The sequence below is a fragment of the Loxodonta africana genome, chromosome 24, assembly GCF_030014295.1.
Source record: "Loxodonta africana isolate mLoxAfr1 chromosome 24, mLoxAfr1.hap2, whole genome shotgun sequence".
Taxonomy (NCBI): domain Eukaryota; kingdom Metazoa; phylum Chordata; class Mammalia; order Proboscidea; family Elephantidae; genus Loxodonta; species Loxodonta africana.
This window is the reverse complement of record NC_087365.1, coordinates 1,005,404-1,024,347: the sequence shown is the minus strand read 5'-3', so window position 1 is coordinate 1,024,347 and position 18,944 is coordinate 1,005,404. Positions and strand designations below refer to the sequence as shown.

At 41.5% G+C, this 18,944-nt stretch overlaps 1 protein-coding gene across 2 annotated transcripts in view; it reads right to left on the bottom strand.

Annotated features, from left to right (window-relative positions):
• Window positions 1-16,780: 16,780 nt before the first annotated feature.
• The window catches only part of ACSS1 (acyl-CoA synthetase short chain family member 1), a 65,850-nt gene continuing 63,686 nt past the window's right edge, over window positions 16,781-18,944 (bottom strand). The window contains exon 14 of one of the 2 annotated variants that reach the window (XM_023549898.2): window positions 16,781-18,175. In XM_023549898.2, the coding sequence (XP_023405666.2) occupies window positions 17,948-18,175 (228 nt within the window). In that variant the 3' untranslated portion in view covers window positions 16,781-17,947. The remainder of the gene's footprint in view (window positions 18,176-18,944) is intronic. The other variant, XM_064275700.1, reaches the window with a different exon arrangement.

The window sequence follows — 18,944 nt, the reverse complement described above, 5'->3', positions numbered from 1 at the left end:
TAGAACGCACAGGGAGGACAGCCATAGAAGCTTCCTAGATACCACCGAACACCTCGCAGGACCAAGTGCTGGGGCTGAGGGGTAGGGAACACGGTCTCAGGGAACATTTAGGTCGACTGGCATAACATAGGTCGTAAAGAAAATACTCTATATTTTACTTAAGTGCCTAGTTTCTGGGGCCTTAAAAGTTTGCAACTGGCCATCTAAGATACAACTATTGGTCTCATCACATCTGGAGCAAAGGAGAATGAAGAAAAACAAGGACACAAGGAAACAATTTGTCCAAAGGACTAATGTACCACAGGAACCACAACCTCTCCTAGCCTGAGACCAGAAGAAGTGCTACCACCCAGCTACCACCACCTACCTGTCTGACAAGGATCACAATAGAGGGTCCTGGACAGAGCGGGGGAAAAATGCAGAACAAAATTCAAATTCCCAAAAAAGACAAGACTCCCTGTTCTGACAGAGATTGGAGGAACCCCTGAGACTAGGGCCTTTAGAAAACCTTCTAACTCAGAACAGAAGCCACTCCTAAAGTTCACCTTTCAGCCAAACATTAGACAGTTTATAAAACAAACAGTAACACACATGAGGAACGTGCTCCTTAGAACAACCAGGCAAATGAGGCCAAGTGGGCAACTTCTGCCCAAAAGCAAAGATAAGAAGGCAGGAAGGGGCAGGAAAACTGGAAGAAAGGGAATGGGGAAACTGGGGTGGGAGCAGGGAGAGTGCTGACACATTGCAGGGATTGCAATCAATGTCATGAAACAATTTGTGTATAAATTATTGAATGGGAAACTAATTTCCTCTGTAAACTTTCACAGAATGCACAATAAAATGTTAAAAAAAAAAAAAAAAGAAAGAAAGAAAAGTTTATTAGTGGTTACCAGAGGCTGCGGTGAGGAGGAAATGGGAAGTTATTGCTTAAGGGGTATTGAGTTTCTGGTGGTTGTTTTCGTGCGTGTTGAGCTGATTCCGACTCATAGCAATCCTGTAGGACAGGGTAGAACTGCTGCAGAGGGTTTCCTAGGCTGTCATCTTTACAGGGGCAGATCACCAGGTCTTTTCTCCCGCAGAACCTCTGGTGAGTTCAAACCACTGACCTTTCAGTTAGCAGCTGAGGTCTTACCCATTTTGCTACCAGGGCTCCAGTTTCTGGTGAGAGAGATGACGATCATTTGGAAAAGGATAGTGGCAATAGTGGCACAACATGGTGAATGTAATTAATGTCACAGAACAGTATACTTAAAAATGGCTCAAATGACACGTGTTTTGTTACAGAAATTTTACCATGGTAAAAAAATTTTTTAACCTGTAACCACAGTTTCAATATAAAGAAAACATCGGGCATATCTAAATTGAGGGACATTCTACAAAATACTTGACAGTACCCTTCATAACTGTCAAGGTCCTCATAAACAAGGAAAAACTGAGAAACCATCACAGGTCAGAAGTGACTAAGGACATAAGATGACTAAGTACAATGTGGTATCCTTCATGGGATCCTGGAACAAGAAAGGGATGTTATTGGAAAAATTGGAAAAACTGGTGAAATACAAATGCAGTTTGTATTTATGCTGTTAGTTTCTTAGTTTGGACAAATATACCATTGTTATGCAAGATATTAACAGGGAAAGCTGGGTCAGCACCAGTCAATGCAAGGACCTGAGAGCACTTTAACGAGCCCTAGGCGGCACAGTGGTTAAGCGATCAGCTGCTAACTAAAAGGTCAGTAGTTCGAACCCACCAGTGGCTCTGTGGGAGAAAGATGTAGCAGTCTGCTTGATAAAGAATGGAACCCTATGAGGCAGTTCTACTCTGCCTATAGGGTCTCTATAAGTGGAAATTGACTCCATGGCAACGGGTTTGCCCTGGGGCTTTTTTCTGGTGAAAGTTATATGGGAAATCTGTACTATCTGTGCAACTTTTCTGTAAATCTAAAATTATTCCCCCCAAAATATTTTAAATACCAAAACGACAATAACTTCTGGGTATTTTTAAAAGTCAAGTTGAGCATCACTGCTTTAAGAGGAAATAGAGAAGTATATAAAGCATTCCAGTTTGGGGGTAGGGGTAGAGGTCTAAGTTCAGCATCCTTAAGGTTGGAGATCCCAGTAAATCACCACCACCACCATTTTGCATTGGGAACTGAAGCACTTCCTGCAGGAAATATCTGAGAGGAGCTGGAGGGACTTAGGTGGACATCCTAATGAAACACCCACTCTGGCCTGGGACCCTGAAGGACTACAATCTAGAAGTGGGAACACAGGTTTTGATCAGGAATGGGTGGGGGTAGCTTTTGACATGCTAGCAATGTCTCATATCATGACCTCAGTGGAGGTTACCTGGGTTTTTGTTCTACATCAGTTCATTAAGCTGTACATTCATGTTTTATATGCTTTTCTATATTTGTTATATTTCAAGCCCCCCCCCACAAAAAAAAAAACTTTTTTTTTTTTTTCCCGATACTATTGCCTAGCTTGAAAGCATTTTCTATCCAGGCCACTATCTTAAATTGAAATAGAAGGAAAAAAATTTAGTGTTTCCCCAAAAGCTGTTCACCTGGGCCTGGCTGGTAGTATAAAGCACCAAATGTAAAAAGTAGAGTCCTGGACCCCGATCTCTGAGATTCAATCTCAGTAATTCTGGGAGACACCCCAGGAATCTGTATTTCCATCGAGCAGATGGATGAATTTGGCACTGATCTTTAGAAACTTTGTCTGTGACCACCAAGTGCTGTACAGAGAGCAGGACTTAGTGAACTTTGGGCCCAGATGAGGGACGTTGACTTTGAAGGCCCTCTGAAGCCGAAAAGTTTCACAACTCTTGGAGTAGCAATCAGCATGCAACAGTTTTGAGAGAATATAAAAGTTATTTTTGTCAGTGTCTTATTTCAACTCAAGAAAGCAGAACTCTCCATCCAACCCGACAGTTTGCAAATAAAATGTTAAAACAAGAAGTTGCTCCCAAAACATGGTTTAGTGTAAGGGAATTTTATAATAAAATGCCCCTCTTGGTCCTCAAATATGAAAGTTATACAAAATATCTTCTTAAGACCGAATCATAAAGGCTATTTCTGAACCAAAGTTCCACATAGAGACAAATCTCAAAGACTGTATTAAGTAATAACTGCAAAACTGGTTAAGATAGACGTGAATATACAGATTCAAGAAGCCCTACCAAACCCATAGCAGGATACATAAAAACAAATCCCCCCCCCAAAAAAAAACTACTAAAAACCAAAGACAAGGAAAAGAATATTAAAATCTGCTATAGGAAAAATGGTAGATTACCCTTAAATGACTATCAATTAGTCTAAAAGATGACTTCTCAACAGAAACAACGGAAAGTAGGTGGGAAAAAAATCTTTAGAGTGCTAAAAGAAAACCAGCCTAGAATTAAAAACCCGTGAAAATATTCTTCAGTAATGAAGGTGAAATATGTATTTCAGATAGATGAAAGCAGAATGAATATTTTACCAGCAGACCCACACTAAGGGAAGTTACAAAGGGCACTTTCAGGCAGGAAGAAAATCATCCTAGTGGGAAGCTGGAAGATGTGGAAAGGAAATAAAAGCAATAAGAAAATAAATAAATAAGGTCATGGGTAAATCTAAATGAATATTGTCTGTATAAAATAATAATATTTTACTAAAAATAAGAATAATACCTAATAGAATTTAAAATACAGACAATTAAAATGCATGATATGTAAGTCACGAGGAAATCATGTGTTGTTAAAGTGTTACATCTTGGCATTGACTAGCAAGTGCATAAAGCTTACCAATTGATATGAGAGCTTAATAAGTCAAGGATACAACTTGTAATCTAGGGTAAAAACTAAAAGAGTACTAAGTTTAAACTTCCAGCTAAAGGGGAGAGGGTAAGGAATGGAATAATACAATCTTTAGGGAAGGCAAGAAACAGGAAAAATAGCAAGCAATTAGTAAAACGGCAGATTTAAACCCAAATATATAAGTAATTACGTTAAATGTAAATGAACTAAATGTATCACTTAAATTACAAATATTTTCAGAGTGGCTTAAAAATGAGAATCTACATCTCATTAAAATGAAATTTTATTTTTAAAAACATATTGAGAGCAAATGGAGGAATATGATATGTAGTTCCATGGATTAAAGACAGAGATACCAATTCTCCCTAAACTGATCTATAGGTTCGGAGCAATTCCAAACAAGATCCCCAGAGAGAGAGAGAGAAGAGAAATTTAATAAGCTGATTCTGAAGTATGGAAATGTAAAGGGCCAAGAACGGCCAAAGTACTCTTGAAGATAAACAGGGTGCAAGGGCTTATCGTTGCATTGCTGTGTGGACCATGAGGTGTTAGCTTGTGGACAGGTATGTAAACCAGCGTGTGTCGGGGGGCGGGTATTTGGTTAGCATCACCGCAGAGTCTTTTTAAAAAAAAAATGGTGATGGGTCAATTGGCTATCTATACAAAAATAACTGGAAACAAGACAGTATCTCACAACATATGCAAAAATGAATTTCAGGTGGATTCTAAACAAAGCTTCTGGGAAGAAACAGGAAAATAGCCTCATGACCTTCTCATGACCTTGGGTAGGAGAGACCTCTTTAAAAAGGCACAACAGAAAAGATTAATAAGTTGGACTAAATTGTAAGTGAAGAACTTTTGTTCATTCAAAGACACCATTAAGAGAATTGTAAAAAACAAACTACATGGTGAGAATAGATATTTGTAATGTAGGACTCCTACTCAGAATACCTAAAAAACTCCTACACATCAATGCAGGAAAAAAACAGACAGCAATTTACACAGGCACTTTATCAAAAAGGCTAGTAAACATGAAAGGGTGCTCAGTCACACTGGTAATCAGGGAAATAAAAGTTAAAATACAATGAGATACCTTGCTGCTGGCCAAGATGGCGGACTAGGTGGACGCTACCGCGGATCCCTCTTGCAACAAAGACTCGGAAACACAAGTGAATCGATCACATACATAACAATCTACGAACTCTGAACAACAAACACAGACTTAGAGACGGAGAACGAACAAATACGGGCAGACAGCGATCGTTTTCAGAACCAGGAGCCAGCATACCAGGCAGGTGACCTTCGGAGCCCAATCTGGGGCAGAGCCCGGGGGGCAGACGGCACAGACAAGGGGCCCAGCCCTACCCCCTGAACCCATCCCGGGAGGGAGTCTAGCTGGTTGGCGCAGGCGGCGTAGCGGCGCAGCCGGTGGGAGAAGCACCCAGGAGGCAGTGACTGATCTCGGAGTGGGGAGAGCAGCGTCCCAGCCGGGGAGCCGTCCCGCCGGGAGTATGGTGGGAAGCGGGCGTGGCGCGAGCGTGACGATCAGCTATATTTCCCTAAAGGGACCCTGGGGGGGGGGCCCAGGCGTTCTTGCAGGGGACGCCCACCCAGTTCGCGCGTGCAGCGCGACGCACCGGAGGGAGAAGTCCCCGGGAGGAAGTGACTGGTCTTGGAGCGGGGAGAGCAGCGTCCCAGCCGGGGAGCCGTTCTGCTGGGATTTTGGCGAGAGCGGGCGGGGCGTGAGCGCGGGGTCCAGTTATATTCCTCTGAATAGACCTCGGGGGCGGGCCCAGCCGTTCGTGCGGGAGACGCCCACCCAGTTTGCGCGAGCGGAGCGGAGCGCCGGAGGGAGAAGTCCCCGAGAGGAAGTGACTGGTCTTGGAGCGGGGAGAGTAGCGTCCCAGCCAGGGAGCCATCCCGCTGGGTTTTTGGTGGACCCGGGCAGAGCGTGAACGAGGGGATCAGCTCTATATTCTGTGGTGCTACACTCCTAGCTCTCTGATCCCTCCCCCACCCTCCCCAGGCGGCTCCATTAACATCCGAATACCCTGAGCCAGAGGGAGAATTCAGACAGGGATCTGACTGCATTTTCTTTTAGCCGACTACTTGGAAAATCTAGTTTCCCAGTGATGGCTCAGAGACAGCAGTCCATATCAAACCACATAAAGAAACAGACCATGACAGCTTCTCCAACCCCCCAAACAAAAGAATCAAAATCTTCCCCAAATGAAGACACAATCCTGGAATTATCAGATACAGAATATAAAAAACTAATTTACAGAATGCTTAAAGATATCACACATGAAATTAGGATAACTGCAGAAAAAGCCAAGGAACACACTGATAAAACTGTTGAAGAACTCAAAAAGATTATTCAAGAACATAGTGGAAAAATTAATAAGTTGCAAGAATCCATAGACAGACAGCATGTAGAAATCCAAAAGATTAACAATAAAATTACAGAATTAGACAACCAATAGGAAGTCAGAGGAGCAGACTCGAGCAATTAGAATGTAGACTGGGACATCTGGAGGACCAGGGAATCAACACCAACATAGCTGAAAAAAATCAGATAAAAGAATTAAAAAAAATGAAGAAACCCTAAGAATCATGTGGGACTCTATCAAGAAGGATAACTTGCGAGTGATTGGAGTCCCAGAACAGGGAGAGGGGACAGAAAACACAGAGAAAATAGTTGAGGAACTCCTGACATAAAACTTCCCTGACATCATGAAAGATGAAAGGATATCTACCCAAGATGCTCATCGAACCCCATTTAAGATTGATCCAAAAAGAAAAACACCAAGACATATTATCATCAAACTTGCCAAAACCAAAGATAAACAGAAAATTTTAAAAGCAGCCAGGGAGAAAAGAAAGGTTTCCTTCAAGGGAGAATCAATAAGACTAAGTTCAGACTACTCAGCAGAAACCATGCAGGCAAGAAGGGAATGGGACGACGTACACAGAGCACTGAAGGAGAACAACTGCCAACCAAGGATCATATATCCAGCAAAACTCTCTCTGAAATATGAAGGAGAAATTAAGATATTTACAGATAAACACAAGTTTAGAGAATTTGCAAAAACTAAACCAAGACTGCAAGAAATGCTAAAGGAGATTGTTTGGCCTGATGACCAATAATATCAGGTACCAGCACAATACAAGGTCACAAAACAGAACGTCCTGATATCAACGCAACTCAAATAGGGAAAGCACAAAAACAAACAAAGATTAATTCTAAAAAATAAATAAATAAACAAAATAATACACATAACAGGGAATCATGGAAAACAATAGATAAACGATCACAATAATCAAAAAGAGGGACTAAATATAGGAGGCTTTGAACTGCCAGATGGAGAGTGATACAAGGCGATATAGAACGATACAAGTTAGGTTTTTACTTAGAAAAATAGGGGCAAATAATAAGGTAACCACAAAAAGGAATATCAATTCCATAACTCAAGAAAAAAGCCAAGAAAAACATAACAACTCAACTAACATAAAGTTAAACATTATGAAAATGAGGATCTCACAATCTACTAAGAAAAACGTCTCAGCACAAAAAAGTATGTGGAAAAATGAAAAGGCCAACAACACACATGAAAAGGCATCAAAATTACAGCACTAATAACTTATTTATCTATAATTACGCTGAATGTAAATGGACTAAATGCACCAATAAAGAGACAGAGAGTCACGGACTGGATAAAGAAACACGATCCATCTATATGCTGTCTACAAGAGACACACCTTAGACTTAGAGACACAAACAAAGTAAAACTCAAAGGATGGAAAAAAAATATCAAGCAAATAATAAGCAAAAAAGAAGAGGAGTAGCAATATCAATTTCTGACAAAATAGACTTTAGACTTAAATCCACCACAAAGGATAAAGAAGGACACTATATAATGATAAAAGGGACAATTGGTCAGGAAGACATAACCATATTAAATATTTATGCACCCAATGACTGGGCTGCAAGATACATAAATCAAATTTTAACAGAATTGAAAAGTGAGATAGACACCTCCACATTTATAGTAGGAGACTTCAACACACCACTTTCGGAGAAGGACAGGACATCCAGTAAGAAGCTCAATAGAGACACGGAAGACCTACCTAGAACAATCAATCAACTTGACCTCATTGACTTATACAGAACTCTCCACCCAACTGCGGCAAAATATAATTTTTTTTCTAGGGCACATGGAACATTCTCTAGAATAGACCACATATTAGGTCATAAAACAAATCTTTGCAGAATCCAAAACATCGAAATATTACAAAGCATCTTCTCAGACCACAAGGCAATGAAGCTAGAAATCAATAACAGAAAAACTAGGGAAAAGAAATCAAATACTTGGAAAATGAACAATACCCTGCTGAAAAAAGACTGGGTTATAGAAGACATCAAGGAGGGAATAAAGAAATTCTTAGAAAGCAACGAGAATGAAAATACTTCCTATCAAAACCTCTGGGACACAGCAAAAGCAGTGCTCAGAGGCCAATTTATATCGATAAATGCACACATACAAAAAGAAGAAAGAGCCAAAATCAGAGAACTGTCCCGACAACTTGAACAAATAGAAAGTGAGCAACAAAAGAACCCATCAGGCACCAGAAGAAAACAAATAATAAAAATTAGAGCTGAACTAAATGAATTAGAGAACAGAAAAACAATTGAAAGAATTAACAAAGCCAAAAGCTGGTTCTCTGAAAAAATTAACAAAACTGATAAACCATTGGCTAGACTGACTAAAGAAAAACAGGAAAGCAAACAAATAACCCGAATAAGAAACGAGAAGGACCACATCACAACAGAGCCAAATGAAATTAAAAGAATCATTTCAGATTACTATGTAAAATTGTACTCTAACAAATTTGAAAACCTAGAAGAAATGGATAAATTCTTGGAAAAATACTACCTACCTAAACTAACACATTCAGAAGTAGAACAACTAAATAGACCCATAACAAAAAAAGAGATTGAAACGGTAATCAAAAAACTCCCAACAAAAAAAAGTCCTGGCCCGGACGGCTTCACTGCAGAGTTCTACCAAACCTTCAGAGAAGACTTAACACCACTACTACTGAAGGTATTTCAAAGCATAGAAAAAGACGGAATACTACCCAACTCATTCTATGAAGCTACCATCTCCCTGATACCAAAACCAGGTAAAGACATTACAAAAAAAGAAAATTATAGACCTATATCCCTCATGAACACAGATGCAAAAATCCTCAACAAAATTCTAGCCAATAGAATCCAACAACACATCCAAAAAATAATTCACCCTGATCAAGTGGGATTTATACCAGGTATGCAAGGCTGGTTTAATATCAGAAAAACCATTAATGTAATCCATCACATAAATAAAACAAAAGACAAAAACCACATGATCTTATCAATAGATGCAGAAAAGGCATTTGACAAAGTTCAACACCGATTTATGATAAAAACTCTTACCAAAATAGGAATTGAAGGAAAATTCCTCAACATAATAAAGGGCATCTATGCAAAGCCAACAGCCAATATCACTCTAAATGGAGAGAACCTGAAAGCATTTCCCTTGAGAACGGGAACCAGACAAGGATGCCCTTTATCACCGCTCTTATTCAACATCGTACTTGAAGTCCTAGCCAGGGCAATTAGGCTAGACAAAGAAATAAAGGGTATCCAGATTGGCAAAGAGGAAGTAAAGCTATCACTATTTGCAGATGACATGATCGTATACATGGAAAACCCTAAGGAATCCTCCAGAAAACTACTGAAACTAATAAAAGAGTTTGGCAGAGTCTCAGGTTATAAAATAAACATACAAAAATCACTTGGATTCCTCTACATCAACAAAAAGAACACCAAAGAGGAAATAACCAAATCAATACCATTCACAGTAGCCCCCAAGAAGATAAAATACTTAGGAATAAATCTTACCAAGGATCTAAAAGACCTATACAAAGAAAACTATAAAACTCTGCTACAAGAAATTCAAAAGGACATACTTAAGTGGAAAAACATACCCTGCTCATGGATAGGAAGACTTAACATAGTAAAAATGTCTATTCTACCAAAAGCCATCTATACATATAACGCACTTCCAATCCAAATACCAATGTCATATTTTAAGGGGATAGAGAAACAAATCACTAATTTCATATGGAAGGGAAAGAAGCCCCGGATAAGCAAAGCACTACTGAAAGAGAAGAAGAAAGTGGGAGGCCTCACTCTACCTGATTTCAGAACCTATTATACAGCCACAGTAGTCAAAACAGCCTGGTACTGGTACAACAACAGGCACATAGACCAGTGGAACAGAATTGAGAACCCAGATATAAATCCATCCATGTATGAGCAGCTGATATTTGACAAAGGCCCAGTGTCAGTCAATTGGGGAAATGATAGTCTTTTTAACAAATGGTGCTGGCATAACTGGATATCCGTTTGCAAAAGAATGAAACAGGACCCATACCTCACACCATGCACAAAAACTAACTCCAAGTGGATCAAAGACCTAAACGTAAAGACTAAAACGATAAAGATCATGGAAGAAAAAATAGGGACAACCCTAGGAGCCCTAATACAGGGCATAAACAGAATACAAAACAATACCAAAAATGATGAAGAGAAACCAGATAACTGGGAGCTCCTAAAAATCAAACATCTATGCTCATCTAAAGACTTCACCAAAAGAGTAAAAAGACCACCTACAGACTGGGAAAGAATATTCAGCTATGACATCTCAGACCAGCGCCTGATCTCTAAAATCTACATGATTCTGTCAAAACTCAACCACAAAAAGACAAACAACCCGATCAAGAAGTGGGCAAAGGATATGAACACACATTTCACTAAAGAAGATATTCAGGCAGCCAACAGATACATGAGAAAATGCTCCCGATCATTAGCCATTAGAGAAATGCAAATTAAAACTACGATGAAATTCCACCTCCACACCAACTAGACTGGCATTAATCCAAAAAACACAAAATAATAAATGTTGGAGAGGCTGCGGAGAGATTGGAACTCTCATACACTGCTGGTGGGAATGTAAAATGGTACAACCACTTTGGAAATCCATCTGGCGTTATCTTAAACAGAAATAGAACTACCATACAACCCAGAAATCCCACTCCTCGGAATATACCCTAGAGACACAAGAGCCTTCACACAAACAGATATATGCACACCCATGTTTATTGCAGCTCTGTTTACAATAGCAAAAAGCTGGAAGCAACCAAGATGTCCGTCAGCGGATGAATGGGTAAATAAATTGTGGTATATTCACACAATGGAATACTACGCATCGATAAAGAACAGTGACGAATCTCTGAAACATTTCATAACATGGAGGAATCTGGAAGGCATTATGCTGAGCGAAATGAGTCAGAGGCAAAAGGACAAATATTGTATAAGACCACTATTATAAGATCTTGAGAAATAGAAAAAACGGAGAAGAACACATACTTTTGTGGTTACAAAGGGGGGAGGGAGAGAGGGAGGGAGAGGGTTTTTTATTGATCAATCAGTAGATAAGAACTGCTTTGGGCGAAGGGAAAGACAACACTCAATACAAAGAAGGTCAGCCTAATTGGACTGGACTAAAAGCAAAGAGGTTTCCGGGATAAAATGAAAGCTTCAAAGGTCAGAGGAGCAGGGGCTGGGGTCTGGGAAACATGGTTTGAGGGGACTTCTAAGTCAATGGGCAAAATAATTCTATTATGAAAACATTCTGCATCCCACTTTGAATTGTGGCGCCTGGGGTCCTAAATGCCAACAAGCGGCCATCTAAGATACATCAATTGGTCTCAACCCACTTGGAGCAAAGGCAAAGGAAGAACACCAAGGTCACACGACAACTGAGAACCCAAGAGACAGAAAGGGCCACATGAACCAGAGACCTACATTATCCTGAGACCAGAAGAACTAGTTGGTGCCCGGCCACAATCGATGTCTGCCCTATCAGGGAGCACAACGGACAACTCCTGAGGGAGCAGGAGACCAATGGGATACAGACCCCATATTCTCATAAAAAGACCATACCTAATGGTATGACTGCGACTAGAGGAATCCCAGAGACAATGCTCCCCAGAACTTTTGATGGCACAGGACAGGAACCATCCCCGAAGACAACTCATCAGGCATGAAAAGGACTGGTCAGTGGCGGGGAGAGAGATGCTGATGAAGAGTGAGCTAATTAAATCAGGTGGACACTGGAGAGTGTGTTGGCAACTCTTGACTGGAGGGGGGATGGGAAGATAGAGAGAGAGGGAAGATGGCAAAATTGGCACGAAACGAGAGACTGAAAGGGCTGACTCAATAGGGGGAGAGCAAGTGGGAGAAGGGAGTAAGATGTTTGTAAACTTACATGTGACAGACTGATTGGAATGGTAAATGTTCACTTGAAGCTTAATAAAAATTAATTAAAAAAATACAATGAGATACATTTCTGTACACATCAGAATGGTTAAAATTAAAATGACTGATAATACCACATGTTGGCAAGGATAAGGAGAAATGGGAATTCATACACTAAAGTTGGAAGTATAAATTAGTACAACCACTTTAGAAAACATTTGGGTTTATCTTCCAAAGGTGAACATATGCATGGCCTTATGACCTGGCAATTTCCATCTATAGACCCTACAGAAATGTGTGGACCAGTGAACCAAGAGTCACTCACCCACAGGAATGTTCATAGGAGCACCACTTATAATAGCCTCAAACTATAAACAGCCCAAATGTCCAACGACAGTAGAATGGATAATATGTAAACACGTACATACACACACATGTATTTATGTAATGGAAAACTACAGCAATGAAAATAGAAACAGCAGTCATATGCAACAACTTGGATGAATTTCCCAAACATAACATTGAACGAAAGAAACCAGACATCGTAGAATATATATATAGTTTGGTTCCATTTATATAAAGTTTAAAAAATTGGCAAAACTAGATGCCGTGTATGGGATGCATGCTTAGGCAGGTAAAACGGTAACAAAAGTGAGACAGTAAGTAACATAAAAGTCAGGCCCTCCCTGACATTTGGACCTTCTTATTCGAAGGGACACAAGGAGGCCTTTGGGATTCCTGACAATGCTGTATTTTTTTACTTTGGCTAAACAGGTGTGTTCTCTTTGTGATAAATCACTGGACTATACATTTTTATTTTATGCATTTTTCTGTATGTGTGCTACTCTTTACAATTAAAAATATATTTTTTTAAGTAATAAGGCATACATTTCATGTGTTATATAACATCCCCAAGGGATCCTAGACAACACCTCATGTCAACCATTTTATTATTGATGCAGCAAAATAGATGAATATTCTCACCAAGTAGGTTAAATAAAGGCGATGAATAGCTTCACTTAAGTTCAAGATGGGCTTGAGACAAAATTTTGAGGGGAAAAAAAGGTCTGTTTCTAGAGTTTTTTAGATTTCAGAATGATGGTAGTAACAACAACAAAAAAGTTGTGAAAATCTATACCATTGATCCAGTCTTATTTGGAAAGGAAGCAGGAAAAAATGTGCCAGAGAACCTTCCAGATTTCTGTGAATGTATGTTTATTATGCCAAACAGTTTGTGGTCACTGGGATGGTGGCAAGCCAAGTCTGGGATCATGAAGCACTGTTCGTTTACATTTATCCATTCCTGTATTGTTTAAATTATTTTCATTTAGCAAAAAACAATAATAATAATTCAAATTGAGGAAAATGTATATTGTGCCAAGGATGGTGCTTGTGCTGCAGATGGAGAGTGACACTGAAGTTTGGTCTGGCAGATGGTTCCTTAACTGAGGCAAAGATGTGGATGTGCACCAGAAACTGAGCTAGAAGGCAGACCCTCTAATGTTTGCAGAAGTCAATGGCAAGCCAGGAGCCCTGGTGGTGCAGTGGTTAAAATGTTTGGCTGCCAGCCGAAAGGGCAGCAATTCAAACCCACAAATCTCTCAGCAGGAGAAAGACGTGGTAGTCTGCTTCCATAAAGGTTTATAGCCTTGGAAAACCTATGGGGTAGTTCTGCCCTGTCCTACATGGTTGCTAGGTTTGGTTTTTTAATTGCAAGCCAGGACTGCTCTTCCCAAAGGCTGAGTGCCCTCTCCCAACTGAACCTGCCATAGATTGGGTGAGGCAGGCTGGACATCCAGCCTTTTTACTCTTACAGCAATTTCTTTAAGGAATACCAAAGGGGCATTGCATCAATGTCAAATGAACACAGGAAAGAAATCCTGGAAGATGGAGAAAAAGGGAGCCTTGATCAGAAGCTCAGGAACACTGTTAATTATTTCTGTGGTAAGCAGGGGAGCATCAGTGATGACCATGTAGGGTAACTGCAAGGAAACATCAAAGTAGGAAAGTAAATGGCCCAATGGCTTTTTATACACCTTAGTTTTTCTTTTCCATATCTATCATTTGAGGGAGGCAGGTTCCTTCACAGATCAGTTAGTCGTGTATATTAGGGAACAGTCCAGAATACCTTTCTTTCTTGTTCACATAGTCTGTGTAATATGAAATTGGAAAGTTGTTTGATACCCAGATAAGAACCAACTGGTATTCACAGGCCCAGAGATCACAAATTTATTTGATTTAATCCTATTATGCAGCAAAATTCTCAATGATACAGGAAAATATTATATAACTCAGATTAGAGATCACTAAAACTCAAATTGGCAACCCCTCCAAAAAAAAACCACCATCTCCAGGAAGTCTTCCTCATGGTTCCAATTTCCTCATTTCTGTATCCAACATACTAATTCCTGTATCTACTTAGAGTGCAATAGCAAGAGCCTTTAAGAAAATGAAGCAAAAAGCTGTCACCAAACACTTGGTTTGAACCTGGCTCATGAGTGCAGGCTCAGACAGATCAAGTCCAGCCCCAGCTCAGCCACATTTCCACCTCTTCTGTGGGGTGTGGATATCTCCCTCCAAAGGTGATAGTGAGGGCAAGAGAGGAAATGGGAGCTACAGGGGTGGTCCCAGGGCTTGGGGCAGGCGCTCAATAGGTTTGCTGGGGACCATGCTGCAGAAGACATAGCACATGTACACCTGGCCCTGTGGGATCTCCCTTCTTGAGGTTCTGTTAGCTGTGTGCTGCTCAGTCGGATCACCATAGTGGCCTCTCTGCTAGTAGATGACATGGAAATACACAGTGCCTCTTCTTCACCATATACTTCGCTGCTGTGGATGAATCCGGGATGAGGGTGCGCTCAACACTGTCTCATAATCGACCATTAGGTAAATATTGTGCAATCAAACATTAGCCACGATTAAAAGGTACTGCTTAATTCCTTCTTTCCTAATCAGACTATAACTTACCTTCATGGCTTATGGCCATTACCAATGTAACTGACCGCACTGGCTTGTTGGTGCACTTAATTCGCTCAGATGGGCCCTCTTTGATCCTGCTCTCATGCTATCAGACGTCTCTCTCTGCTCTCATGGAGCAGCCTGCTCCTCTCTTTGCTACTCAGTTGTGTTGACTGGGGTCTTGGTTATGAGTGACAGAAAACCAGAAGCAAAGGGTGCAGTCCGGGCAGGGTGGGTACAGTTTGGCTGGAGGGCCTCATGGGTCCCATCTCTCCTGGACTTGCCCCATTCACAGGCAGACTCTCCTTCTGTGCTGTGAGAAGGCTACTACCTAGTCTTCTCATTCTCTCTGGCTCCGGTCCAGCAGGGTGGACAGCCATCCCTTTTCTGAAGGTGTCTCTGCACTGTTTCTCAGTGTCCCTGACAGTGTCACATGCACAGCCCTGGACCTGTCACTTAAACCAGAATAATGCAAAGCTGTGAATAATACAGCTGGAGGTGGGGTCATCAATGAAGCAGGAGACAGGGTGGATCTCAGACAGCAATGAAGGTATCTTTACCGGAGAAGGCTGAGCAGGAAAAACAGGGGCCCTGGCTTGTTTAAGTTCTGTATGTAACCCTTTGCTGTGCCTGCCTTGGTGAGGGTGTGTGGTCCAGCAAGAGAGCAGTCCTGCCATGAACCCCCACAGGACCCCCAGGTGCTACAATGGGTCTCTTCCAGCACATTCAGTCTACCTCAGATGGCATCTGACCCACCCCCTCAGCCGCTGCCCTCCCCCCAGCCCCAAGCTCCATGGCACAGGAATGAAACACTGCCACCGGGGTCCAGCTGCCCCTGACTCCAGCTTGTGGACAGTGTTGGTCCTGGCCTTGTAGAGCTTACTCAGGCCTTCAGATGCCATCCCTCATGGCACAAATTTACCATGTTCTCCTCAAAGACCTGCTTCTTGATTTGGTGATGGAGACAGAAAATCCCTCCGCCCACATCTGCAGAGAGTATCCCTCCCACTGGAGAGACTGTGCTACCTGCATGTGTCGTCATCGGCCCTGACTTTGGCTGCCTTGACATCTTTTCTGCTTCCTCATTCTCGACTGTGTTCTCAACCAGCACTGACCAATAGAATGTCCTGCAATGATGAGGGTGTTATCCCTGCTGTCCGGCATGGCAGCACATCGATCACGTGTGGTCTTACACATTTTAAATGTGGCTACTGTGACCAAAGAACTAGTTTTTAATTTGATTTGATTTAACTTAATTTAAATCTGAGTGGTCACATGTGGCTAGTGACTGGACAGCACAGTAATCTAGAAACAGGTAAATTTACTAATCACAGTCAAAATCGGTGGGATATTATTGTATATCTCCACTCTGTAAGAAGATAGGAAAACCCTGGTGGCCTAGTGGTTAAGAGCTATGGCTACTAACCAAAACGTTGGCAGTTTGAATCCTTGGAAACCGTACGGGGCAGCTCTTTTCTGTCCTATGGAGTCACTATGAATCGTGATCCACTCGGCGGCAATGAGTTTTTGGTAAGAAGATGGACTTTAAAAAAAAAAAAAAACTTAAAAGTTTTCTTTTTACAGTGAACAGGCCCCTTACAGTTTTGTCCTTAGGATTATATTCAGCAAAAGAGAATAGCATTATTTGATCAAAAACATCACAACAAACAGAAGAGAATGAAACAAAGTAAAGCTTTATTGGACACCCCGGCAGATCAGTCTGTGTGGCTCTTATACCCCCGTCCAGCTTTCTATCAGCAATTTTGTGGATTGCATCATGATAAGCACAGATGAGACAACCTGACCCTGCTTGGCACTCTCCCCATGAACGTTTAGGTAGTGAATACTAAGATTTATTGATTTACATCATTTCGCTAATGTTCAGAAGACTTAAGGCACATTAATTGAAAAAGCAAAACAAAAAACCCTTGATTCAGTGCTTCAAGTCTCAGCATAGGGCATCAGTTGCTACCATCACCCAGCCCCATAATGAGGAATAGGCAGTTGTTTTCCCAGGGCCCAAACCCACAAAATCAGTGCTGTAACAAGTTGCCTGAGTTCTCACTGATAAGCCCATGTATGGGAGCAGTCTCGATCCCCAATCAAGGGGCATGAAAGGAAAAAAAAGCTTTCCAGATCACAGCTTGGAGAAAAGAACACGTGACTGGGTGAGCTACTGGGTGAGCTTTCTGGAGTTGTTTCATTATGACAAACCAGGCCCAGTAAAGCAACACACAAGGACAGGGTACTGCAGATCTATCCCTCTCAAGATGGCTGTGTTTAGATGGAGTACGAACAATTCCAGGTCAGACTGCCAAGTTTGCTAAACAGTAATCAAAAGTGCTCCCTCTGATCCTCAGTACAACTCCCCACCAGGAGAGGCAAAAAGGGAGATTTTCCTAACTCTAGGTGTTATAAAGGACGTGTACTATATTTTCCCAAAATACAAATGTACAAAAATAAAATCTCTGCTTTTTGTACCTAGAAACATCTGGGAAAACAGTACTGCTTCTAGTTCTAAGGTATCTGGGCAGGTATGTTTTACCAAGTTTCTCACCTTCATCTCAAGAGGACACAGCAGTGGGGACAGGAATGACTTCCACTCCAGGAAGCCAAATTCAGGACAAATGAAATGAATCCCACACACGTTTGATTGTACCTCCTATGAGTTACACTTCTTGGTTTGCCAGCAGAAGAACAGGATTTAAACACAGACTAATATCACATTAGTAACAGTGGTGACTATGTGTTGGGAGACGACTGTGTCTGGGATGTCTAGGAAAAAATCAATTTCAGAGCTACATTCTGAAAAAGAAAATTAGGGACCTAGGCACTTGGTTTTGATAAAGATTCACAGGTTGAGGCATGTACTCCTGACTCAGAGTTAGGCCACTTGTCTTTGTGCTTCTGGTAGGCGCTCAATATCTCCATGATGACACTGGGGTCCTCCAGGGTGGTGGTGTCTCCTAGGTCCTGAGTCTCACCGGTGACTATCTTCCTCAGGAGCCGCCTCATGACCTTTCCAGACCGTGTTTTGGGGAGACGTTTCACCACCTGGCAAGGAATGGATACAGCATTAGTGTTTGGGGTGGTAACATTAGCACTCAGTACTGGTTGGTTGATGAGTACGTCCCTACTCAGAGAATGGTAGGGGCCAAAGGACTCCTCCAGCTTTTTTCTCCTACAATCTGCACCTGAAGCTGAAAGCAACCCAAGGGCAGGATAAAAAATTCTCAAGGTGTCTGTGATCAAGTCAGGGGTCTCTAAGGCCCCCCTGCCCGCCACCCAGGGTTTATACCTCACTGCTGATGCTTCTGTTTCCTGCAGTTGCCTGTGCCACAGGAGAGCTTCCCACAGCAGCACAGCCATGCACAGAGCAAGGTGCCTCATCCCCACCCTGGCCTGGGACTCACTGGGCTTTGTCTTATGTAAGAGCAGAGAGCTACTTAAGAGGAAACCCTTGTCTTAGTGTTTGAACGTTTAATCTTTAACATTTTCAAACAGTCATGACACATTCTATATAAACGATGATACATGAAGAGCCGTGTTTAAGATCTTTGATAGCAACACTGTTTATAAATAAATCAGCTCATCTAAGCTACGGCTGCTAACCAAAAGGTCGGCAGTTCAAATCCACCAGCTGCTCCTTGGGAACACTATGGGGCCGTTCTACTCTGTCCTATAGGGTTGCTATGAGTTGGAATCAACTTGACCGCAACAAGAAGAGGAATTCAGGTATCCCTGAAACTGGTCAACAGGCCAGCGGTTTGACATTTAAAATGTCAAATGTTCTGATGGAGCAGAAGAACAGTGGGATGCAGAC